Below are 25,498 nucleotides of genomic sequence, written 5' to 3'. Positions count from 1 at the left end.
TCTTTTAAAGAACACAGGTTCATTCATAGAGCATTCAGCTACAGGGCCCCTAAACTGTGGGACGATTTGTCAGTCTCTGTAAGGGAGGCACCAACTATGGCAGTCTTTAAAAGTAGGCTGAAGACATATGTCTATCATATACACGACTAGTACTACTGCCTTTTTATTGAATGGTTTATTATTTGATTGTATTTGCTTATTGTTGGTCTCTTCTAATGCTTACTGTGATTTATGTTTTCTTGTTTTGCCCAGGTGCAGCACTCAGGTGAAAGCCCCTGTATTATACATTGTAAACCAGCTTGCACGACACAGGTTCTTTGTAAACCAGCTTGCACGACACGGGTTCTTTGTAAACCAGCTTGCACGACACGGGTTCTTTGTAAACCAGCTTGCACGACACGGGTTCTTTGTAAACCAGCTTGCACGACACAGGTTCTTTGTAAACCAGCTTGCACGACACGGGTTCTTTGTAAACCAGCTTGCACGACACGGGTTCTTTGTAAACCAGCTTGCACGACACGGGTTCTTTGTAAACCAGCTTGCACGACACGGGTTCTTTGTAAACCAGCTTGCACGACACGGGTTCTTTGTAAACCAGCTTGCACGACACGGGTTCTTTGTAAACCAGCTTGCACGAAACGGGTTCTTTGTAAACCAGCTTGCACGAAACGGGTTCTTTGTAAACCAGCTTGCACGACACGGGTTCTTTGTAAACCAGCTTGCACGACACGGGTTCTTTGTAAACCAGCTTGCACGACACGGGTTCTTTGTAAACCAGCTTGCACGACACGGGTTCTTTGTAAACCAGCTTGCACGACACGGGTTCTTTGTAAACCAGCTTGCACGAAACGGGTTCTTTGTAAACCAGCTTGCACGAAACGGGTTCTTTGTAAACCAGCTTGCACGACACGGGTTCTTTGTAAACCAGCTTGCACGACACGGGTTCTTTGTAAACCAGCTTGCACGACACGGGTTCTTTGTAAACCAGCTTGCACGACACGGGTTCTTTGTAAACCAGCTTGTACGACACGGGTTCTTTGTAAACCAGCTTGCACGACACGGGTTCTTTGTAAACCAGCTTGTACGACACGGGTTCTTTGTAAACCAGCTTGCACGACACGGGTTCTTTGCTCCTTTAAAAACCAAAAGAGAAAAACAAAACAAAACAAAATAAACATCTGACTCCTTTTTGAGCACGACCCAACCAGTCCAGGAACCGAACTGGAAACACGACAGCGAAGCTGCTTCCTGTTAAACAAACGCAATGAAAACACACAGTTTAATGAATAATAAACACAGTACCTTTTTTTTCCTCTTTCTTGATACGTTTGAACACACAATCAAGCAGGCTTTTCACACGGCAGCCCTGAACAAACTGGCTGCACCCGTTCTAAACCCTGCACCTGGCACTAATCTACAATAATTACCAGGAATACAATTTGAATTTTTAAGTTCATGTCAGTTGATTGAATTTATTTCGATTGACACTGGGGTTTACAGTGCAATGGGATGTGATTTCCAGTATTGATGACTGACAGATCCGGGTCCACGCTGTGTATCCACATAAATAAATAAACTCCATTGCATTAGCAGTGATTATATTAAGTGGCTCTTACTGTACAATAAATAACCTGTCCCATATGTTAACCTTAATCAAATAGTTACTATAGCCTGGACTAGCAAGGCTTTTCTGACCCTCAGGTAGGGCTTTTGTGGCAGTTTTTTTATCCCCAAATCCCAATTCCGACAGTATACCTAATTAACATACCCCCCCCCCTCTCTCTCTCTCTCTCTCTCTCTCTCTCTCTCTCTCTCTCTCTCTCTCTCTTCAAAATCAAAATAGGGCAAAAAGGCGCTCGGTTTAAACCTCGCCCCTAGGGAGACTAGAAGAACGCATTTGTGATTGGTTTAAAGGAACAATTACTCCGACTTCATCAAATCCAATTGGCTGACGGGTACCAGAGTACCAGGCTTTTATAAACTGCGTGCGGAGCACCGAGGAGGGAAATTTAAACAGAAGAAAAATTCAGACAGAGAGACAGAGACAGATAGGTAACTTGGATAGCGGGAAGAGTTTCACAGTGGGGATAGAAGTTTGAGGAAGTTTTTGAGAGGGAAGCTGAAAGAATGCATTTTCAGAAACTGAGCCCGAAACAACTGCTGTACCAAAAGGTAATGTTGTTGTTGTTGTTATTATTATTATTATTATTATTATTATTATTATTATTATTATTATTATTATTATTATTATTATTATTATTATTATTAGCGATGTGGTCTGTTGTCTGACCCTGCAGTAGCGAGGAATATATTTTTTACCGAGGGTAAAATCTAAGTTTGTCTAAAATAATAAAATAAAATTAAAAAAACACGTCATTTGAAATGTTGCTACATGTTTCTACTTTCGACAGTCACAGGAATGTGGTGCTTATTTAGCAGTTTGTGTTCGCTGGTTTGTATATTTGATACAATCAAATTGATTTTCAGATTGTGCATTTTGAGAGAGATAGAGGTGGCAATGCATTTGCACTGCGAGCATTTTGCCACCTAATAATACGACTCGATTTTCAAGACGTATAATTGAAACGACAATTGATTTTCAGGTTAACAAGCCAGCTAGTCTGGACATACATTTAACTGGAAATGCCACTGCTAAATTTAAAATACAGAAGGATATAACCGAAAAATAAACTCAACCTTTCCATAAAAAGGTCAAATAAAGAAGACCAACAAAGATTCTGGGATAAAGCTGTGATGCACACCGAGTCTCTGTAAGTGCTTTGGATAAAAGCGTCTGCTAAACGACTAAATGTCTAAATAATAATAATAATAATAATAATAATAATAATAATAATAATAATAATAATAATACAGCATGCCTATAGAAAATACAATCCTTCATTTACTTCAATATCACAATGTATTCTCTGATGCAATATTAATATTCATATTCTTTACATGCAATATCTGAATGTTCCTGTATGTTGAAAATAATAATAAAAATGTTAAACATTAATATGCGTTTGTTACATGTTTTCGAATTGTCATATGTTAATTATTATTTATTATTATTATTATTATTATTATTATTATTATTATTATTATTATTATTATTATTATTATTTATTTCTTAGCAGATGCCCTTATCCAGGGCGACTTACAGTCGTAAACAAATACATTTCAAGAATCACAGTACAAGTGTGACAAAATACAATTCAATAATACAGCAGATAACAGTGTCAGTGATAGTTACATCAGGATATAATTAAATACAAAATACTGCAGATTAAATAACACTGGACAGATTACAGTACTCTAAAGTACAGGATTAAATGCAGTAAAATAGGGGGCAGATAAGAGCAAGTAAAGCACATTAAGGAAGAGTGATAAGTGTCCAGAGGGAAAAGAGGAGTTCTACAGGTGCTGTCTGAAGAGGTGAGTCTTGAGGAAGCGCCGGAAGGTGGTCAGGGACTGGGCAGTCCTGACATCTGTAGGAAGGTCGTTCCACCACTGCGGAGCAAGGGTGGAGAAGGAGCAGGCTCTGGAGGCAGGGGAGCGTAGAGGAGGTAGAGCCAGTATCCTTGCCCAGGCGGAGCGGAGAGGTCGAGTGGGGGTGTAGGGAGAGATGAGGGTCTGGAGGTAGCTGGGTGCAGTCTGGTCAAGGCATCTGTAGGCTTGTACAAGAGTCTTGAACTGGATGCGAGCAGTGATCGGGAGCCAGTGGAGCGAGCGGAGTAGTGGAGTAGCGTGGGCGAAGCGAGGCAGAGAGAACACCAGGCGAGCAGCAGAGTTCTGGATGAGCTGGAGCGGACGGGTGGCGGACGCAGGGAGGCCAGCCAGGAGGGAGTTGCAGTAGTCTAGGCGGGAGAGTACCAGGTCCTGGACAAGGAGCTGGGTGGCGGAGTTGGTGAGGAAGGGTCGGATTCTTCGTATGTTGCTCAGGAAGAATCGGCAAGTGCGTGCCAGAGTGGAGATGTGCTGGGAATAAGAGAGACAGGGGTCCAGGGTGACTCTGAGGTTCTTAGCTGAGGAGGAGGGAGAGAGTGTGGTAGATTCCTGAGGAATGGAGATAGAGAGATCAGAGGAGGGGGAGGAGGAGGAGGGAAAGAAAAGGAGGTCAGATTTAGAGAGGCTGAGTTTGAGGTGAAGCGAGTGCATCCAGGAGGAGATCGCAGACAGACAGGTAGAGATACGGGTAGAGATAGAGATATGGATTATGTGTTTAATATATTTTAACATTAGCCAGCCTCCACTTATAAGCCTCTGTGACATCAGTCAGGACAGACAAGACTGACAGGTGCTGCTGATCTGTGACATCAGTCAGGACAGACAAGACTGATAGGTGCTGCTGATCTGTGTCCAGCTGTTATCTGGATGGCATCCGTTCCATGAAAAAGAAGGGCTAGTGTAGCCTTTACAGGTATAGCGTGACTGCGGGCTGTTTGTGATTCTAAATCAGACTGAAGCAGATCACACAGCTCTGTCACAGCGCTGCTATGCGATCTGTATCTACGCATAACTTGTTTTATAGTTAGATCTAGAAATGTCTGACGGGGATGAAATATTCTGGGTTCAGTGTAGGGTCGTGTTTTCCTCCTCCCTTCCCTCTCGTGCTGCAGTCGCAGAATTGGAAGCGCTTCGATATTCTCCTTTGTAGATTACAGCTCAGTCCTGTCAGCGGTCACAGTTTAAATAAGACACGAGAGGGACATGTCTTAATTAGCGACTGTATTTGAGTGTTTTGCACATAAGACGTTATTTGCAAAATAGAACCAATTATGAATTTCCATTGCTTAACAAGCTGTAATGCGTGTGTATTTTCAAAAAAGCGCAAAGCCTACAATTCCATTGCGGCTGCACTGACTTTTGAAAATATATTTTGCAACTTATCTGGAGTCGCAAAGGTGTTTTGCGATCTGTTTTTTCCTCTGCCCCTTTTGAAAATCAGCCTGAAATTGTCATTCTTTGTGGAAAGCAGGTGAAATGTATATCAAACTTAACTCCAGGGTGTAGGTAGGTATCACATATGGTGAGATGTATTCGAATGGACGCTCTAAGATGAAGAGTTCAACCGCGTTCTTACCCCTGCATGCATTTGTTTCTTCGTTTAATCTTTGAGAATGGACAGTACCGAACTGTCCACTACATAATATACAGTACTGGACTACTGGGATCCGATCCGAATTCACTGGAGTCGGATCATAAGGTGGTGTTGTTGTAAGCGGATCTGGATCAAGCTCAACTGATCTGTAATCTTGATCCAATTCGGGAGCTACACGTGGTGTAACTATGGAAACTGACCAACGAGAAGCGAACATGTTTGTGGCGCGAAGTTTCACTACCCCAGCTCTCAAATATGTATCCAGCCTGAGATGACAGTAATGTTACGAAGAAATGGCAAATAAAAATAATAATATGAATATGTGTCGATTACGCCACTCTTAAAAATGAAAGTGGGCACATTATTAAAGAAATCTTTTCGATATGTTTTTGTAGCTAGTCGGTTGTTAGCGAGGCGGCCCTGCTGTATCAGTGCTGTGTCAAGGGGAGTGCTGCTCTTCTCCTGGCAGTGATTCAGTGTGTTTGGGTTCCAGGTGGTGAAGCCGGGTGTGGAGCGCAGGCGCAGGGCTCGGATAAACCAGTCTGTGGAGCAGCTCAAAGAAATGCTTCTGAAGAACAACAAACTGGTAAGGGCTGTGTCGGGGTGTGTGTGGGGGGTGTCAGTGTGTGTGTGTGGGTGTGTGTGTGTGTGTGTGGGGGGTGTCAGTGTGTGTGTGGGGGGGTGTCAGTGCGTGTGTGGGGGGGTGTCAGTGTGTGTGTGGGGGGGTGTCAGTGTGTGTGTGTGGGGGGTGTCAGTGTGTGTGTGGGGGGGTGTCAGTGCGTGTGTGGGGGGTGTCAGTGTGTGTGTGTGGGGGGTGTCAGTGTGTGTGTGTGGGGGGTGTCAGTGCGTGTGTGGGGGGGTGTCAGTGTGTGTGTGGGGGGGTGTCAGTGTGTGTGGGGGTGTGTGTGTGTGTGTGTGTGGGGGGGGGTCAGTGTGTGTGTGGGGGGGTGTCAGTGTGTGTGTGTGGGGGGGTGTCAGTGTGTGGGGGTGGGGGTGTGTGTGTGTGTGTGGGGGGGGGTGTCAGTGTGTGTGTGTGGGGGGGTGTCAGTGCGTGTGTGGGGGGGTGTCAGTGTGTGTGTGGGGGGTGTCAGTGTGTGTGTGGGGGGTGTCAGTGCGTGTGTGGGGGGGTGTCAGTGTGTGTGGGGGGGGGTGTCAGTGTGTGTGTGTGGGTGTGTGTGTGTGTGGGGGGGGGTCAGTGTGTGTGTGTGGGGGGGGTCAGTGTGTGTGTGTGGGGGGGTGTCAGTGTGTGGGGGTGGGGGTGTCAGTGTGTGGGGGTGGGGGGTGTCAGTGTGTGTGTGTGGGGGAGTGTCAGTGTGTGTGTGGGGGGGTGTCAGTGTGTGTGTGTGTGGTGGGGTGTCAGTGTGTGTGTGGGGGGTGTCAGTGTGTGTGTGGAGGGGGTGTCAGTGTGTGTGTGGTGGGGTGTCGGGGTGTGGGGGGTGTAAGTGTAAATGCAGTGCTCTGTGTGTGTGAGGGGGGGTGGGAGGGGGGTGTCGGTGTGTGTGGGGGGGGTCGGTGTGTGGGGGGTGTAAGTGTGAATGCAGTGCTCTGTGTGTGTGAGGGGGGGTGGGAGGGGGGTGTCAGTGTGTGTGTGGGGGTGTCATTGTGTGTGTGTGGGGGTGTGTGTGTGTGTGGAGGGTGTGTGTGTGTGTGGGGGGTGTCAGTGTGTGTGGGGGTGTCAGTGTGTGTGTGTGGGGGGGTGTCAGTGTGTGTGTGTGGGGGGTGTCAGTGTGTGTGTGGGGGGGGTGTCAGTTTGTGTGTGGGGGGGTGTCAGTGTGTGTGTGGGGGGGTGTCAGTGTGTGTGTGTGGGGGGTGTCAGTGTGTGTGTGTGGGGGGGTGTCAGTGTGTGTGGAGGGGTGTGTGTGTGTGGGGGGTGTCGGGGTGTGGGGGGTGTAAGTGTGAATGCAGTGCTCTGTGTGGGAGGGGGGGTGGGGGAGTGAGAGGGGTGTATCTGTGTGTGTGTGTGTGTGGGGTGGTTGTCGGTGTGTCAGGGGGGTGTCTGTTGGGGTGTGTGTCTGTGTGTGTGTGGGGGGGGTGTCGGTGTGTGAGGGGGGTGCCGGTGGGGAAGGGGGTGTCAGTGTGTCTGTGTGGGGGGGGTGTCAGTGTGTGTGGGGGTATGTGTGTGTGGGGGGTGTCGGGGTGTGGGGGGTGTCAGTGTGTGTGTGGGGGGGGTGTCAGTGTGTGTGTGTGGGGGGGGTGTCAGTGTGTGTGGGGGTGTGTGTGTGTGGGGGGTGTAAGTGTGAATGCAGTGCTCTGTGTGTGTGGGGGGGGGTGGGAGGGGCGGGTGGGGGAGTGAGAGGGGTGTATCTGTGTGTGTGTGTGTGTGTGGGGGTGGTGTCGGTGTGTGAGGGGGGTGTCTGTGGGGGGGGGGTGTCTGTGTGTTTGGGGGGGGGTGTCGGTGGGTGTGTGTGTGTGGGGGGGATCGGGGGGTCAGTGTGTGTGTGTCAGTGTGAATGCAGTGCTGTGTGTGTGTGTGTGGAGGGGGGTGTCGTGGGGGTGTGTGTCTGTGTGGGGGGGTATCGGTGTGTGTGGGGGGTGTCAGTGTTTGTGTGTCAGTGTGAATGCAGTGCTGTGTGTGTGGAGGGGGGGTCGTGGGGGTGTGTGTCTGTGTGGGGGTGGTATCGGTGTGTGTGTGTCAGTGTGAATGCAGTGCTGTGTGTGTGGTGGGGGGGTCGTGGGGGTGTGTGTCTGTGTGGGGGTGGTATCGGTGTGTGTGTGGGGGTGTGGGGGGTGTCAGTGTTTGTGTGTTAGTGTGAATGCAGTGCTGTGTGTGTGTGTGTGGAAGGGGGGTCGTGGGGGTGTGTGGGGGGGGGTTGGGGGGGTGTCAGTGTGTGTGTGTTAGTGTGAATGCAGTGCTGTGTGTGGGGGGGTCAGTGTGTGTGTGTCAGTGTGAATGCAGTGCTGTGTGTGTGTGTGTGTGTGTGTGTGTGTCAGTGTGAATGCAGTGCTGTGTGTGTGTGGAGGGGGGGTCGTGGGGGTGTGTGTCTGTGTGGGGGGGGTATCGGTGTGTGTGTGTCAGTGTGAATGCAGTGCTGTGTGTGTGGAGGGGGGGTCGTGGGGGTGTGTGTCTGTGTGGGGGTGGTATCGGTGTGGGGGTGTGGGGGGTGTCAGTGTTTGTGTGTTAGTGTGAATGCAGTGCTGTGTGTGTGTGTGTGTGGAAGGGGGGTCGTGGGGGTGTGTGGGGGGGTGTCAGTGTGTGTGTGTTAGTGTGAATGCAGTGCTGTGTGTGGGGGGGTCAGTGTGTGTGTGTCAGTGTGAATGCAGTGCTGTGTGTGTGTGTGTGTGTGTGTGTCAGTGTGAATGCAGTGCTGTGTGTGTGTGGAGGGGGGGTCGTGGGGGTGTGTGTCTGTGTGGGGGGGGTATCGGTGTGTGTGTGTCAGTGTGAATGCAGTGCTGTGTGTGTGGAGGGGGGGTCGTGGGGGTGTGTGTCTGTGTGGGGGTGGTATCGGTGTGTGTGTGGGGGTGTGGGGGGTGTCAGTGTTTGTGTGTTAGTGTGAATGCAGTGCTGTGTGTGTGTGTGTGGAAGGGGGGTCGTGGGGGTGTGTGGGGGGGGTTGGGGGGGTGTCAGTGTGTGTGTGTTAGTGTGAATGCAGTGTGTGTGTGTCAGTGTGAATGCAGTGCTGTGTGTGTGTGTGTGTGTGTGTGTCAGTGTGAATGCAGTGCTGTGTGTGTGTGGAGGGGGGGTCGTGGGGGTGTGTGTCTGTGTGGGGGGGGTATCGGTGTGTGTGTGTCAGTGTGAATGCAGTGCTGTGTGTGTGTGTGTGTGTGGAGGGGGGGGTCGTGGGGGTGTGTGTCTGTGTGGGGGGGTATCGGTGTGTATGTGGGGGTGTGGGGGGTGTCAGTGTTTGTGTGTCAGTGTGAATGCAGTGCTGTGTGTGTGTGTGTGGAGGGGGGGTCGTGGGGGTGTGGGGGTGTGTGGGGGGGGTTGGTGTGAATGCAGCGCTGAACTACAGAAATCCTACATGCCCCGTAGTCCTCCCACAGAATGTCAAGCCCCACTGCTACCTGTAACTCCAAAGGATTATGGGGGATGTAGTTTGTATGCATCTTCAGCCTTTCATCAACTATAGAAAGAAAGAATAGAAAATAAATGTTATAGATTGTAAGGTAAAATATGAGTTTAAATAAGCTTTTATTATTATTTCAGTTAAAATAGAATGATATTTAAAATATTATTATTATTATTATTATTATTATTGTAATTGTTACTATTGGTTTATTATATGTAAATACTATTTTTTACACACTAGAGCACTGATACTCTTAACAGTTTTACTTGATAAATTAATATTCATGATATTCTTCTCTTTCAGAAATGTCTTCAGCCTCGGATAGAGAAAGCTGACATTCTTGAAATGACGCTTCAGTACATCCGAGAGCACAGCATGACAAGTGAGCAGGGTGCAGGGCACGGAGAGAGATAGAGAGAGGGGGACACAGAGACAGAGAGGGCACTGAGAGAGAGAGAGGGTGGGGGCACAGAGAGAGGGGGACACAGAGAAAGAGAGGGCACTGAGAGAGAGAGAGGGTGGGGGCACAGAGAGAGGGGGACACAGAGACAGAGAGGGCACTGAGAGAGAGAGAGGGTGGAGGGCACAGAGAGAGGGGGGCACAGAGACAGAGAGGGCACTGAGAGAGAGAGAGGGTGGGGCACAGAGAGAGGGGGACACAGAGAGAGAGAAAGAGAGAGAGAGACGGTGGAGGGCACAGAGAGAGGGGGACACAGAGACAGAGAGGGCACTGAGAGAGAGAGAGGGTGGGGGCACAGAGAGAGGGGGACACAGAGACAGAGAGGGCACTGAGAGAGAGAGAGGGTGGGGGCACAGAGAGAGGGGGACACAGAGACAGAGAGGGCACTGAGAGAGAGAGAGGGTGGAGGGCACAGAGAGAGGGGGACACAGAGACAGAGAGGGCACTGAGAGAGAGAGAGGGTGGAGGGCACAGAGAGAGGGGGACACAGAGACAGAGAGGGCACTGAGAGAGAGAGAGAGAGAGAGAGAGACGGTGGAGGGCACAGAGAGAGGGGGCACAGAGATAGAGAGGGCACTGAGAGAGAGAGAGAGAGAGAGAGAGAGAGAGAGAGAGAGAGACGGTGGAGGGCACAGAGAGAGGGGGACACAGAGATAGAGAGGGCACTGAGAGAGATAGAGAGAGGGTTAAGTGACTTAGTTAAGTGACTATTAAGTGACTCTGCAGCTGATGCATATTTTTGTTTTTATCATGCCAATTTGAATTTGAGAGAGGGTGGAGGGCACTGAGAGAGAGTACAGCGTGACAGGTGAGAAGTGGGGTTTTCCATTCTCTCAGGTAGTTTTATCTGCAGGCATACAAGCTTCCTCCTTGAGGCTTTCTGTCACTCTCATGTGAGGCAGACAGACAGGCAGGCAGGCAGACAGACAGACAGGCAGGCAGACAGGCAGGCAGGCAGACAGACAGGCAGGCAGGCGTCTTCCTGCTACTACCTGCAGCAGCGGGGGGTATGATAGCAGCGCCATGCTGTGGAAACTGATTATCAGTCCACGCTTGTGATATAAGAACTCAGCATTTCATTATTAACTATTCTTACTCCTGTCCTCCAGGGGGCTCCACTGACTCTGATTTCCAGGCTGGCTTCCAGCACTGCCTCTTGCTTACCCATCACTTCCTGTCTACCACCGGCCACTTCCTGTCCAACACTGTTTCCCCAGCAACAAAAACCAGGCAACTCCAGTGTCAGCAAAAATGGCTAACGTTGGCAACAAACAATGGGAACGCACGCCTGCCTGTGGCCATGGAAACCATCACAAAGCTAAACCCAGAATCCTCTTCTCTTTCAACATGCAACATTCCAAACAGCCAATCGGCTACCTCCAGTTTGTCCCACACTACTTCCTGTTATAATTCATCTAAAGTAGCCCCACTTCCTGTGAGACTGAACAAAAGGATGCAGCAACTTCCTGTGGTACAAGAAGTCCATTGGAGGCCTTGGTAGCCATGGAAACTGAAATTAAATTTTATGGGAGATTTTCTATTAGAAAATCTACTTCAACGCTACACTGGACTGTACTGCTTGCACTAACCACAAGAGGGTGCTGATCTGCCCAATACAAGAAGATGATGTAGAAATACAGACCCCACAATGCACCAGGGTAGGACACACTCACTCTGAATGCCAGGAGGGTTAAGCAGGTGTGGGAAATGTAGTGGTTGTAATGTTTGTGTTGTGGTTTCAATTCATTTCATTGTTTTTGTTGTGATGATTTTCAATGTGTGCTGTGACCTTGTGACTTTTGTTTAAATTTGATTTGAATACATTTTTTTTTTTAAAGTATGTTTTAACATATTTGAGTTTTATCGCTGTATGTGGTGGTGGTGGTGGTGTTGTTGTTGTTGTTGTTGTTGTTGTTATTATTATTATTATTATTATTATTATTATTATTATTATTATCCTCATGATTTTGGTTTTGTACTTTGCATTCCTTTCAGATCCTGCCTGCACTAAACCAATGCTAATATTAACTATTCTGTGTATCTCTCTGTCCAAACACTGAACATTTATTGGAAATACAATATTTATTTTTTCTGATTCATTTCTCTGAAATCTCTTCCTCTCCTCTTCTATCCATCTCCTCTCCTCTCTTACTATCCTCTCCCTCTCTCCCCACTTCAGTTCCAGTTGATTTACCTTCAGGCACAGCAAGTGTTATTAGTGGGGCTTGCTTATTATTCTTTGACACGCTACTCCTCTTACACCGTTTAAGCTAGAAACACCGTTCAAACTTTAAAACATTCTAAAGCTCCCCATTGTTTAAAAACTCCCAGACTTCCAACATTCTATTTACTGTAAACGATTTAACTTTTGACACAAATCAGCTACTTTGACCACTTTCCCAACAAGTAAGACAAATACTTAGAGTAAATGAAATCTTCCTCTACTTCTCAGCTATTCAAATCTGAAATAACTTTTACCAATCAAGAGGTACATCTGTTTTAGTAACTGCACCAACTAAATTTTCTCTAACTTTTTATAAACAACTGAAATTTTGACCACTTTCCCTAAAGTATATAAAATGGGAAAACCCGGTGGGGAGCACGACGGACGAAATTGAAATGGTGGAAATGACAAATGACTGCTTCCTAACGCAATTTGTCAAGGCACCGACTAGAGGGGAGGCATGCCTTGATTTAGTCTTTTCAAATAATGAAGACAGAATAACTAAAACAGAGGTCAGAGAGCCATTGGCAAACTCAGACCACAACATGGTCTCATTTGAAATATTTTTTAAAACCCCCAAACTAATGACTAAAGCTAAGGTTTACAATTTTAGAAAAGCAAACTACGAAGGTATGAAACAGAGACTAACAGAAGTAGATTGAAATAAAATAGAGAAAACATCCCGAGAAAAATGATGGCTGTTTTTTAAAAATGTAGTACTAGAGGCACAAAACAATTACATCCCAAAAGTAGACAAATCTACATCTAAAACAAAATGGCCAAAATGGTTTAATAGATCAATTAAAAAAATATTCAGCGAAAAAAGGCACTTTACAGAGCGTTTAAAAGGGACCAAAAACAAAGTACACAGAAAGAGTACTTGGAACTGCAAACACAAGTCAAAAAGGAAGTTAGAAAGGCCAAGAGAGAGATAGAAATCAATATTGCTAAGGGGGCTAAAACCAATTCCAAAATATTTTTCCAATATTATAACAGCAAGAGAACATTCAAAGAGGAGGTTAAATGTCTAAGAGACACAAATGGCAAAATCATAGATGAAGAAAAAAAAATAGCAAATATATTAAATGATTACTTCTCACAGGTTTTTACAAAGGAGGACACGGACAACATGCCCCACATGTCGACCTGTTCCTATCCAAATTTAAATAACTTCAGCATAACAGAGGCAGAAGTGTTAAAGGGACTAGGAGCTCTTAAAATAAACAAATCACCTGGGCCAGATGAGATCCTTCCAATAGTACTCAAAGAAATGAAAGAAGTTATTTACAAACCGCTAACCAAGATCATGCAACAGTCTCATGACACAGGGGTTGTACCGACAGACTGGAAAATAGCAAACGTAATACCAATCCACAAAAAGGGAGGCAAAACCGAACCAGGTAACTACAGACCAATAAGCCTGACTTCTATTATATGTAAACTTATGGAAACTATAATAAGATCCAAAATGGAAAATTACCTATATGGTAACAATATCCTGGGAGACAGTCAGCATGGTTTTAGGAAAGGGAGATCGTGTCTAACTAACCTACTTGACTTTTTTGAGGATGCAACATTGAAAACGGATAACTGCAAAGCATACGACATGGTTTATTTAGATTTCCAGAAAGCTTTTGACAAAGTCCCACATAAAAGATTAATTATCAAACTGAACGCAGTAGGGATTCAAGGAAATGCATTCACCTGGATTAGGGAGTGGTTAACAGGTAGAAAACAGAAAGTACTGATTAGAGGAGAAACCTCGAAATGGAGTGAGGTAACCAGTGGTGTACCACAGGGATCAGTATTAGGTCCTCTGCTATTCCTAATCTACATTAATGATTTAGATTCTGGTATAGTAAGTAAACTCGTTAAATTTGCAGACGACACAAAAATAGGAGGAGTGGCAAACACTGTTGCAGCAGCAAAGGTCATTCAAAATGATCTAGATGGGCTGAATGGCCTCCTCTCGTTTGTAAACTTTCTTATGTTCTTAAGGCAAGCCCCACAACTTTACTTGTAAAGTTACCATCTAGTTATTGTTATTATTATTAATATTTATTTCTTAGCAGATGCCCTTATCCAGGCGACTTGCAGTCGTAAACAAAAAATACATTTCAAGAATCACAGTACAAGTATTAATACAATTAAGAGCAAGATAAAACACAATTACTTCGCATCTAGCAAGTAAAAGTATATGACAAAATACGATTCAATATCGAGCAGATACACCCTATACACCCTCCCTCATTACCACCTCCCTCCCTCCCCCTATACACCCCCCCTCATTACCACCTCCCTCCCCTATACATCCACCCTCATTACCACCTCCCTCCCCTATACATCCACCCTCATTACCACCTCCCTCATTACCACCTCCCTCCCCTATACATCCTCCCTCATTACCACCTCCCTCCCTCCCCTATACACCCCCCCTTATTACCACCTCCCTCCCCTATACATCCTCCCTCATTACCACCTCCCTCCCTCCCCTATACACCCCCCCCTCATTACCACCTCCCTCCCCTATACATCCACCCTCATTACCACCTCCCTCCCCTATACATCCACCCTCATTACCACCTCCCTCATTACCACCTCCCTCCCCTATACATCCTCCCTCATTACCACCTCCCTCCCCTATACACCCTCCCTCATTACCACCTCCCTCCCCTATACATCCACCCTCATTACCACCTCCCTCCCCTATACATCCACCCTCATTACCACCTCCCTCCCCTATACACCCTCCCTCATTACCACCTCCCTCCCCTATACATCCACCTCATTACCACCTCCCTCCCTATACATCCACCTTCATTACCACCTCCCTCCCCTATACATCCTCCCTCATTACCACCTCCCACCCTCCCCTATACATCCTCCGCTCATTACCACCTCCCTCCCCTATACACCCTCCCTCATTACCACCTCCCTCCCCTATACACCCTCCCTCATTACCACCTCCCTCCCCTATACACCCTCCCTCATTACCACCTCCATCCCTCCCCTATACAACCTCCCTCATTACCACCTCCCTCCCTCCCCTATACATCCTCCCTCATTACCACCCTCCCTCCTTCCCCTATACATCCTCCCTCATTACCACCTCCCTCCCTCCCCTATACATCCTCCCTCATTACCACCTCCCTCCCTCCCCTATACTACCCTCCCTCATTACCACCTCCCTCCCCTATACACCCTCCCTCATTACCACCTCCATCCCTCCCCTATACACCCTCCCTCATTACCACCTCCCTCCCTCCCCTATACATCCTCCCTCATTACCACCTCCTCCCTATACACCCTCCCTCATTACCACCTCCCTCCCCTATACACCCTCCCTCATTACCACCTCCATCCCTCCCCTATACAACCTCCTCATTACCACCTCCCTCCCTCCCCTATACATCCTCCCTCATTACCACCTCCCCTCCCTCCCCTATACACCCCCCCTCATTACCACCTCCCTCCCCTATACATCCACCCTCATTACCACCTCCCTCCCCTATACATCCACCCTCATTACCACCTCCCTCATTACCACCTCCCTCCCCTATACATCCTCCCTCATTACCACCTCCCTCCCCTATACACCCTCCCTCATTACCACCTCCCTCCCCTATACATTCACCCTCATTACCACCTCCCTCCCCTATACATCCACCCTCATTACCACCTCCCTCATTACCACCTCCCTCCCCTATACATCCTCCCTCATTACCACCTCCCTCCCCTATACACCCTCCCTCATTACCACCTCCCTCCCCTATACATCCACCCTCATTACCACCTCCCTCCCCTATACATCCACCCTCATTAACCACCTCCCTCCCCTATACATCTACCCTCATTACCACCTCCCTCCCCTCCCCTATACATCATCCCTCATTACCACCTCCCTCCCCTATACACCCTCCACATTACCACCTCCCTCCCCTATACACCCTCCCCTCATTACCACCTCCCTCCCCTATACACCCTCCCTCATTACCACCTCCCTCCCTCCCCTATACATCCTCCCTCATTACCACCTCCCTCCCTCCCCTACACACCCTCCCTCATTACCACCTCCCTCCCCTACACACCCTCCCTCATTACCACCTCCCTCCCCTATACACCCTCCCCTCATTACCACCTCCATCCCTCCCCTATACACCCTCCCTCATTACCACCTCCCTCCCTCCCCTATACACCCTCCTCTCATTACCACCTCCTTCCCCTATACACCCTCCCTCATTACCACCTCCCTCCCTCCCCTATACACCCTCCCTCATTACCACCTCCCTCCCTCCCCTATACATCCTCCCCTCATTACCACCTCCCTCCCTCCCCTACACACCCTCCCTCATTACCACCTCCCTCCCTCCCCTATACACCCTCCCTCATTACCACCTCCCTCCCCTATACACCCTCCCTCCTCATTACCACCTCCATCCCTCCCCTATATACCTCCCTCATTACCACCTCCCTCCCTCCCCTATACACCCTCCCTCATTACCACCTCCCTCCCCTATACACCCTCCCTCATTACCACCTCCATCCCTCCCCTATACACCCTCCCTCATTACCACCTCCCTCCCTCCCCTATACATCCACCCTCATTACCACCTCCCTCCCCTATACATCCTCCCTCATTACCACCTCCCTCCCTCCCCTATACATCCTCCCTCATTACCACCTCCCTCCCCCTATACACCCTCCCTCATTACCACCTCCCTCCCCTATACACCCTCCCTCATTACCACCTCCATCCCTCCCCTATACACCCTCATTACCACCTCCCTCCCCCTATACACCCTCCCTCATTACCACCTCCCTCACTCCCCCTATACACCCTCCCTCATTACCACCTCCCTCCCCTATACACCCTCCCTCATTACCACCTCCATCCCTCCCCTATACACCCTCCCTCATTACCACCTCCCTCCCCTATACACCCTCTCTCATTACCACCTCCCTCCCTCCTCTATACAACTTCCCTCATTACCACCTCCCACCCTCCCCTATACACCCCCCCTCATTACCACCTCCCTCCCCTATACATTATTATTATTATTATTATTATTTATTTCTTAGCAGACGCCCTTATCCAGGGCGACTTACAATCGCAAGCAAATACAAATACATTCAAGTGTTACAATACAAGTCATACAATAAGAGCAAGAAATACAATAATTTTTTTTCAAGTGTGACAAACCACAATTCAATAATACAGCAGATAATAGTGAAAGTTACATCAGGATATGATTAAATAGTGATAGTTACATCAGGATATGATTAAGTACAAAATACTACAGGTTAAAACACTTGGCAGATTACAATATTCTGAAGTACAGGATTAAATGTAGTAAAATAGGGGGCAGATAAGAGCAAAATAAAGCATATTTAAATGAAGGGGTGATAGTGTCCCAGGATACAACAGAGGAGTTCTACAGGTGCTGTTTGAAGAGGTGAGTCTTAAGGAGGCGCCGGAATGTGGTCAGGGACTGGGCAGTCCTGACATCTGTAGGAAGGTCATTCCACCACTGCGGAGCAAGGGTGGAGAAGGAGCGGGCTCTGGAGGCAGGGAGCGTAGCGGAGGTAGAGCCAGTCTTCTAGTGCAGGCGGAGCGGAGATGTCGAGTGGGGGTGTAGGGAGAGATGAGGGTCTGGAGGTAGCTGGATGCAGTCTGGTCAAGGCATCTGTAGGCTAGTACAAGAGTCTTGAACTGGATGCGAGCGGTGATCGGGAGCCAGTGGAGCGCGCGGAGTAGTGGAGTAGCGTGGGCGAAGCGAGGCAGAGAGAACACCAGGTGGGCAGCAGAGTTCTGGATGAGCTGGAGCGGGAACGGGTGGTGGACGCAGGGAGGGCCAGCCAGGAGGGGAGTTGCAGTAGTCTAGGCGGGAGAGTACCAGGTCCTGGACCAGGAGCTGGGTAGCATAGTTGGTGAGGAAGGGTCGGATTCTTCGGATGTTGCTCAGGAAGAATTGGCAAGTGCGTGCCAGAGTGGAGATGTGCTGGGAATAGAGAGGCAGGGGTCCAGGGTGACTCCAAGGTTCTTAGCGGAGGAAGAGGGAGAGAGTGTGGTAGATTCCAGAGGAACAGAGATAGAGAGATCAGAGGAGGGGGAGGAGGAGGGAAAGAAAAGGAGGTCAGATTTAGAGAGGTTGAGTTTGAGGTGATGCGAGTGCATCCAGGAGGAAATAGCAGACAGACAGGTAGAGATACGGGAGGAGATGGTGGAGTCAGAGGTGGGGAAGGAGAGGAAAATCTGAGCATCATCAGCATAGAAATGGTATGAGAAACCATAGGATGCGATGAGGGGGCCCAGGGAGCGGGGTTGTAGAGAGAGAACAGGAGAGGACCCAAGACTGACCCTTGGGGGACTCCAGTTAAGAGAGGGTGAGGTGTGGAGGTTGCTCCATGCCAGGTTACCTGGTAAGTGCGGTTGGAGAGGTAGGAGGAGAACCAGGCCAGAGCAGTGCCAGAGATCCCAGGTCAGCAAGAGATGATAGTAGAATAGAGTGATCAACAGTGTCAAAGGCAGCAGAGAGGTCGAGGAGAATTAGGACAGAGGAGAGAGAGGCAGCTCGGGCACACTTAAGTGAGTTGGTGACAGACAGGAGGTGCGGTTTCAGTGGAGTGAGCAGAGCGGAAGCCAGATTGGAGAGGGTCAAGCAGAGAGTGGTTGGACAGGAAAGCAGAGAGCTGGCGGTGTACAGTCCACTCGAGGGTTTTGGAGAGGAAGGGTAGGAGGGAGACAGGATGGTAGCTCTGGAGGGAGGTGGGGTCGAGGGTAGGTTTTTTTCAGAGGGGAGTGATAGAGGCTTTTTTGAAGGCAGAGGGAAAGATGCCAGAAAGTAGAGAGGTGTTGAGGAGGGAGGAGATGAAGGGGAGTAGAGCAGGAGCAGCAGCTTGAAAGAGGTGAGTGGGGAGGGGGTCCAAGGCACACGTGGTGGGTTTGTGACCCTGGAGCAGGGAGGAGAGGTCAGAGTCTGAGAGGGGCAAGAAGGTGGAGAGGGAGGGCGAGTTAGTAGGGGATGTAGTGGGTGTAGGGGTTGGAGCAGGAGGGGGTGCGGGGGAGGGAGAAGTGTTAAAGAGTTTGCGGATATCTGAGATTTTAGAAGAGAAGAAGGAGGCAAAGTCGTCAGGGGAGATAGAGGAGGGAGGAGGAGGGGGGGAGGGTTTAGGAGGGAGGAGAAGGTAGAGAATAGTTTACGTGGGTTGTTAGTGGAGGCTTGGATTACAGATTGGAAATAAGCACATTTAGCAGAGGAGAGAGTAGAGGAGAAGGAGGAGAGGAGAGTGCAGTAAAGGTCTAGGGCAGCAGGGAGTTTGGTTTCTCTTCCATTTCTTTTCAGCAGATCGCAGTGTGATTCTTGCTGAGCGGAGCACAGAGGAGAGCCAGGGATGGGGAGGGGGAGGGGCGAGCAGGTCGGGAGGTGAGGGGACAGAGGGAGTCGAGGGAGGAGGTGAGTGAGGAGAAGAGGGTGGAGGTAGCAGAGTCTACAGAGAGTTGTGAAAAGGAGTCGATAGGAGGGAGGTGAGAGAGAGCAGTGGAGGCAAGGACAGAAGGGGGAGAGAGAGCGGAGGTTACGGCGAGAGGTGACAGTGGGGGTAGGAGGAGCAGGGAGAGGGGGGAGAGACAGAGAAAAGAGATGAAATAGTGATCAGAGAGGTTCCAGGGGGGTGACAGAGAGGTTGGAGGGGCAGCAGGCCCTGGAGAAGGTGAGGTCCAGTTGACGGCCAGCTTTGTGGGTAGGAGGGGACGGAGAGAGACAGAAGTCGAAGGAGTGAAGGAGAGGGAGGAATCCAGCAGAGTGGCTGGGGTTGGAGAGATGGATGTTGAAGTCACCCAACAGGACAGTCGGGGTAGACAGAGAGGGGAGGGAGGAGAGTAGATAGTCGAGTTCATCCAGAAAGTGAGTGAGAGGCCCAGGGGGGCGGTACAGAACAATGAGCAGGAGTGAACAGGGAGAGGTTAGTTGGACTGCATGAAATTCAAAGGTACTGACAGAGAGGGAGGTGAGATCGGAGGGGACAGAAAAGAGTAAGGAGGGAGAGAGGAGAAGACCCGTCCCACCTCCCCGTCCAGTGAGACGCGGGGTATGGGACAGGACGTAGAGAGAGGACAGGGCAGCAGGAGTAACAGTGTTATCAGGGGACAGCCAGGTTTCAGTAAGAGCAAGGAAATCGAGCGAGAGGTGGGAGGCAAGGCAGAGATGAAATCAGCTTTGTTAGCAGAAGAGTGACAGTTCCAGAGTGCACCAGAGAGTGTGCGGGAGGGGGGGAGAGAGGCAGAGAAATGAGGTTAGAGGGGTTGGAAGAGCAGCAGCGGAGGGAGGGCAGAGGACGAGGACGGGAGGACAGAACAGGGATGTGAGAGACAGTCATAGCAGGACAAACAAGACAAAAGGCACAGTAGGAGCAGTGGGGTGGAGGATACAGACCTGACTAGTAGATGGTTTCTTCCAGAGCACTGTTAGGTTCGGATCTATTCGACCAGTGTCTTAGTGCAGGCCTCCCTTGCTGGACTCCCACAGCTAGACTCCCGGCTCTTTTGTTGAGGCTCTTCGGTTTGCTGGCGCTTCTTGCTGGCGCTAAAATAAGCTGCTTGAATAAATGTTACACCTGCTTGGCAAAAGAACCAACTAAACTGTGTGGAAACCAATCAAATAGCAAAATCAACTGCTAATCAATTTAGCCACTCACCCTGGTACTAATCACACACTAACTCAGCCAATTCAAACACCACCTTACAATGTCACCAAATGTAGTTAGTTACAATTACTAAAAGCAGGAACTTATCTATCTGCCTCTGTCCCTGGTTACCTATACATCCTCCCTCATTACCACCTCCCTCCCCTATACACCCTCCCTCATTACCACCTCCCTCCCTCCCCTATATACCCTCCCTCCTCTATACACCCTCCCTCATTACCACCTCCCTCCCCTATACACCCTCCCTCATTACCACCTCCCTCCCTCCCCTATATACCCTCCCTCCTCTATACACCCTCCCTCATTACCTCCCTCCCCTATACATCCTCCCTCATTACCACCTCCCTCCCCTATTACACCCTCCCTCATTACCACCTCCCTCCCCTATACACCCTCCCTCATTACCACCTCCCTCCCTCCCCTATATACCCTCCCTCCTCTATACACCCTCCCTCATTACCTCCCTCCCCTATACATCCTCCCTCATTACCTCCCTCCCCTATACACCCTCCCTCATTACTTCCCTCCCCTATACACCTCCCTCATTATTATTATTATTATTATTATTATTATTATTATTATCATTTATTTCTTAGCAGACGCCCTTATCCAGGGTGACTTGCAGTCGTAAACAAAAAATACATTTCAAGAATCACAGTACAAGTAATAATACAATTAAGAGCAAGATCAAATACAATGACTGGTTCTAGCAAGTACAAGTATATGACAAAATACGATTCAATAACGGAGCAGATAACAGTGTCCGTGATAGTTACATCAGGATATTATTAAATACAATATACTACAGATTAAATGACACTTGACAGATTACAGTACTCTAAAGTACAGGATTAAATGCAGCCCCTGCTCTGTGGGTGACAGCAGGACCAGGTCATCTGCATAGAGCAGGAATTTAATTTCTGTCATCTAGAGTGAGTCCAGGGGCTGCAGACTGATCCAGCACTGTAGCCAGCTTGTTGATATAGATGTTGAACAGTGTTGGACTCAGACTGCAGCCCTGCCTCTCTCCACAACCTTGGGTGAAAAACTATTCTTTGGTTGTCAATTTTCATACAACACTTACTCTCTGTGTAGTAATGATGTCATAGACTTCACCCCCTACACCGTTTTCATGAATTCAGAGGAATAGACCTGGATGCCAGATTGGGTCAAATGCTTTTTTTAAATCTATAAAACAAGCAAATCCTTTTCCTTTATTTTTGTGATGGGCGTGTTTGTTAATAAGGGTCTGTAAGGTGTAAAGATGGTCGCGGTGGTTTGGTAGGAAGCCAGTCTGACTCTTACTCGTAGGAAGGCCAGTATCCGGGCGTTAATGATACTGCAGAACGCCTTCCCCAGGTTACTGCTCTCACAGATGCCTCAGTAACTGTTGGGGTCGAATTTGTCTCCACTTTTGTGAATTGGGGTTATAAGCCCTTGGTTCCAGATGTCAGGGAAGCAGCCCACACTCGGGTTGAGGTTGAATAATTTGAGCAGGGCCTCATGCAGCCCGGGACTGCAGTGTTTCAGTATCTCGCTGATGATGCTGTCGGGGCCCGCAGGCTTTCCTGGGCTTGAGGGCTTTTCACATATTCTTATCTTTCTTATTTAGAAAGTGTTTCTAGTGTTTCAGTGTCTTGCAGTAGCTGAGGCGTAATTCTGTATTGTTGGATTCTCTGTGTTTTTGGTTGGATAGTTCTAATAGTTTTCTAGTTGTTTTACACTCTGTGTCAAACCATTTTTCATTTTATTCCACTTTTGATTTGAAATGTTTTGGTTAGAAAGCTGTGCAGCATACTTTCTATTTCTGCACTACACGTTGTGTTCCTCAGCATTAATGCATTAATAGACTCTGGGTCCATGTCTGTAATGATGTAGACTCTGGGTCCATGTCTGTAATGATGTAGACTCTGGGTCCATGTCTGTAATGGTGTAATGGCGTACTCTACCATACTGTTGTCCAGGGCTGAGCTGTATATGTATCTGCCCAGAGAATCTCTCTCTCTCTCTCTCTCTCTCCTCTCTCTCTCTCTCTCTCTCTCTCTCTCTCTCTCTCTCTCTCTCTCTCTCTCTCTCTCTCTCTCTCTCTCTCTCTCTCTCTCTCCTCTCTCTCTCTCTCTCTCTCTCTCTCTCTCTCTCGGGTATAAAATATGAAATAAAACAAAACCAGGACAGACAAAGAGAGAGAGAAGGGGAGGAGAAAAAGGAGAGAAAGAAAGGAGACAGTGAGAGACAGGAGGGAGGAGAGTGAAGAGGGAAGCAGGGGAAAAATGAGAGAGGAAGAGGGAGGAGGTGAAAGTGAATGAGAGAGGGGGGAGGAAAGAGCTGCATTACTTGGCAATGGTTGTGTGACTTGACTGAGGTACAGAGAGAAGAGAGGGATCACATTGTGTGTATGTGGGAGGAGAGGGGAGGGGGAAGAGGAGAGAAAGAGAAAGGAAGAAGAGAGGGAGAAATGGAAGAGGTGTGAAGGAAGAGGGAGAGAGAGAGAACAGGAGGGTGAAAGAATTTTTTTTGTAATGTTTAATGTTTTGTAATGTTATATATTTCTTTGGCAAACATGTTTATTCTTGTCAGGCTAATAAAGCTTTTTGAATTGAATTAAGAGAGAGGAGGAGAGAGAGAGAGAGGAGAGAGAGAGAGGAGAGAGAGAGAGGAGGGAGGGGAGGGAGGGGGTGAGAGAGAGAGGAGGGAGGGGAAGAGAGAGAGGGAGGGAGGGACACAGAAAGGTCTAATTGTCACCATAGCAATCAGAGCATCACAGGCACGTAGAAAGAGGTAGGTCTGTCTGTTATCTTTCATCCTCCCTCTCTCTCTTTTCCCCCTCTCTTTCTCTCTTTCTATCCATCTGTAAACAGAAGTGAAAATGTCTGGCAGTCTATTAGCAATTTAATGTCTCTCTCTCTCTCCCTCCCTCCCTCCCTCTGTCTCTCCCCTCTCTCTCAGAATTGCTTGTGACACAAAGAGAGTCTGAGTGCTGAATCAAGGCTTGTGAATCGCGCTCCCTCTCTCTGTCTGTCGGTTTATTAATATGACTGTAGAAATATATCGAGATATCTCTCTCTGTCTGTCTGTTTATTAATATGACTGTAGAAATATATCGAGATATCTCTCCCTCTCTGTCTGTTTATTAATATGACTGTAGAAATATATCGAGATATCTCTCCCTCTCTGTCTGTTTATTAATATGACTGTAGAAATATATCGAGATATCTCTCCCTCTCTGTCTGTTTATTAATATGACTGTAGAAATATATCGAGATATCTCTCCCTCTCTGTCTGTTTATTAATATGACTGTAGAAATATATCGAGATATCTCTCCCTCTCTGTCTGTTTATTAATATGACTGTAGAAATATATCGAGATATCTCTCCCTCTCTGTCTGTTTATTAATATGACTGTAGAAATATATCGAGATATATTGGCATGACAGTAAAAATAATTGTGTTGCTCATACATGGCACAAACAACTAAATATATAGACAGAAAAAACATATATTTTAATATTAAACTCTATATTGAATAACTCCCTCCTTCCCTCTATATGAAACAGTACCCCCATCCCCCCCTATATCAAACAGTACCCACCCTCCCTCCCTGTATATTAAACAGAATCCCTCCCTCCCTCTCTCTTTTCCCTCTCTAGTGTGACGTGTTCATGGTTTGTCCTCAGGCTATGACAGGTCGCCACGTATTGACCAGCCAGTATGGCTGTGTGTTTGACAGCTTCTGGGTATTGTGCATGTTGTGGAATTCTGGGACTAAATCACCAAATTTGGGGAAGAAATGTCCCTTATATTTTTATATTTTTCACAGTGTGTTAGGAAGTGAATCTCTGTCTCGACCTCGCCTGTCTCACAGTGACCACAGCGCCAGTTCTCCCTGGCCAGCCAGGTTTGCCTGTGTCGGCCTTTTTCAATGGCCAGGTTGTGGTCACTGAGCCGGTATTTGGTCAGGATCTGCTCTGTTTTGTGTTTCTGACAGTTACCAGGTGTTCTGCCAGGGTATAATTTCTATTGAGGGTCCGATAGCACTCTAGTTTGTTTTGTGTTTTAGAGTTTGTATCCCAATGGTCCAGATAGGAGTGTTTCAGATGTTTTATAATTTGGTTTACACTAATTGGAATTGTTTTTGCAGTGCTGTCCTGAAGCTGACTGATGTCAGTGTTGCTCAGCTCAGTGAGCTTCAGGACCAGCTGGCTGAGGGGACTCTCTTATGGGCAGAGCTCTTGGTATTGCAGGGCGTTATGATGGAGTGAGTTTGGGTCACTATTTTTTAGATGAAGCCAGTATTTTAATGCTCTTTTTTGGATATTAATAATCAATGGATAAAGGCCTAATTCAGCCCTGCATGCATTGTTTGGTGTTTTTCTTTGTAATTTCATGATGTTTTTGCAGAACTCTGCATGCAGGGTTTCCGTGGGGTGTTTGTACCATTTTGTGTAGTCCTGGTTGGTGATTGGACCCCACACACACTTCACTGCCATAGAGAGCAATTGGCTGAATCACAAATTTTGACGGGGGGATTTTATATTATAGAGCCTCCTCTTTATGGCATAAAAAGCCCTGCATGCTTTCTCCTTTAGTGCATTCACTGCCAGGTTAAAGCTCCCTGACGCACTGATGGTCAGACCCAGGTATGTGTAGCTGCTGGTGTGCTCTAGGGTGGTGTTGCCTAGAGTGAAGTGGTACTTATTTCCCTGAGATCTGGCTTTCTTCTGGAATATCATGACTCTGGTCTTGTTCATGTTTACTGTCAGTGCCCAGGTCTGACAGTACTGCTCTAGCAGTGCCAGGCTCTGCTGCAGACCCTGCTCTGTGGGTGACAGCCGGACCAGGTCACTTGTTTGTGTGTGTGTCGTGGAGAGTGAGGCCAGGGACTGCAGACTGCTCCAGCACTGTAGCCAGCTCATTGATATAGATGTTGAACAGTGCTGGACTCAGACTGCAGCCTGTCTCACTCCACACCCCTGTGTGAAGAATTCTGTTCTTTTGTTACCATT

The 25,498-nt window shown here is 48.0% G+C and overlaps 3 protein-coding genes across 3 annotated transcripts in view; 2 read left to right on the top strand and 1 right to left on the bottom strand.

The window, feature by feature from the left end:
• Positions 1 to 280: 280 nt before the first annotated feature.
• On the bottom strand, positions 281 to 1,565 carry LOC131698949 (uncharacterized). The gene is made up of 2 exons (XM_058994076.1): positions 1,537 to 1,565; positions 281 to 1,133 (listed from the first exon to the last, which is right to left on the bottom strand). The coding sequence occupies exons 1-2, from the start codon at positions 1,563 to 1,565 to the stop codon at positions 281 to 283; spliced, it is 882 nt and encodes a 293-aa protein (XP_058850059.1).
• Positions 1,566 to 1,969: 404 nt separating this feature from the next.
• On the top strand, positions 1,970 to 11,834 carry LOC131698876 (enhancer of split m7 protein-like). Its single transcript, XM_058993509.1, has 4 exons — positions 1,970 to 2,172; positions 5,595 to 5,687; positions 9,412 to 9,490; positions 10,678 to 11,834. Exons 1-4 carry the CDS (start codon positions 2,128 to 2,130, stop codon positions 11,067 to 11,069), a joined length of 609 nt encoding a protein of 202 aa, XP_058849492.1. The 5' UTR covers positions 1,970 to 2,127; the 3' UTR covers positions 11,070 to 11,834.
• Positions 11,835 to 23,203: 11,369 nt separating this feature from the next.
• LOC131698874 (uncharacterized) overlaps positions 23,204 to 25,498 on the top strand; it is an 8,040-nt gene continuing 5,745 nt past the window's right edge. The window contains exon 1 of the mRNA XM_058993508.1: positions 23,204 to 23,273. The gene's annotated coding sequence lies outside the window, so the exon portion shown is untranslated. The remainder of the gene's footprint in view (positions 23,274 to 25,498) is intronic.

Source organism: Acipenser ruthenus, chromosome 20 (assembly GCF_902713425.1).
Source record: "Acipenser ruthenus chromosome 20, fAciRut3.2 maternal haplotype, whole genome shotgun sequence".
NCBI classification, from domain to species: Eukaryota; Metazoa; Chordata; class Actinopteri; order Acipenseriformes; family Acipenseridae; genus Acipenser; species Acipenser ruthenus.
The sequence above is the reverse complement of the archived record's forward strand: the minus strand, read 5'-3'. Positions and strand labels throughout refer to the sequence as shown.

Bases quoted from the DNA above. Each gene is read 5' to 3' on its own strand.
- LOC131698876 (XM_058993509.1), top strand. From the start codon at position 2,128: ATGCATTTTCAGAAACTGAGCCCGAAACAACTGCTGTACCAAAAG. The intron at 2,173-5,594 runs GTAATGTTGTTG...TTTGGGTTCCAG, and splicing joins AACAACTGCTGTACCAAAAG to GTGGTGAAGCCGGGTGTGGA. The intron at 9,491-10,677 runs GTGAGCAGGGTG...CCTGTCCTCCAG, and splicing joins CCGAGAGCACAGCATGACAA to GGGGCTCCACTGACTCTGAT.
- LOC131698949 (XM_058994076.1), bottom strand. From the start codon at position 1,565: ATGTGGATACACAGCGTGGACCCGGATCT. The intron at 1,134-1,536 runs GTCAGTCATCAA...TGGTTTTTAAAG, and splicing joins CACAGCGTGGACCCGGATCT to GAGCAAAGAACCCGTGTCGT.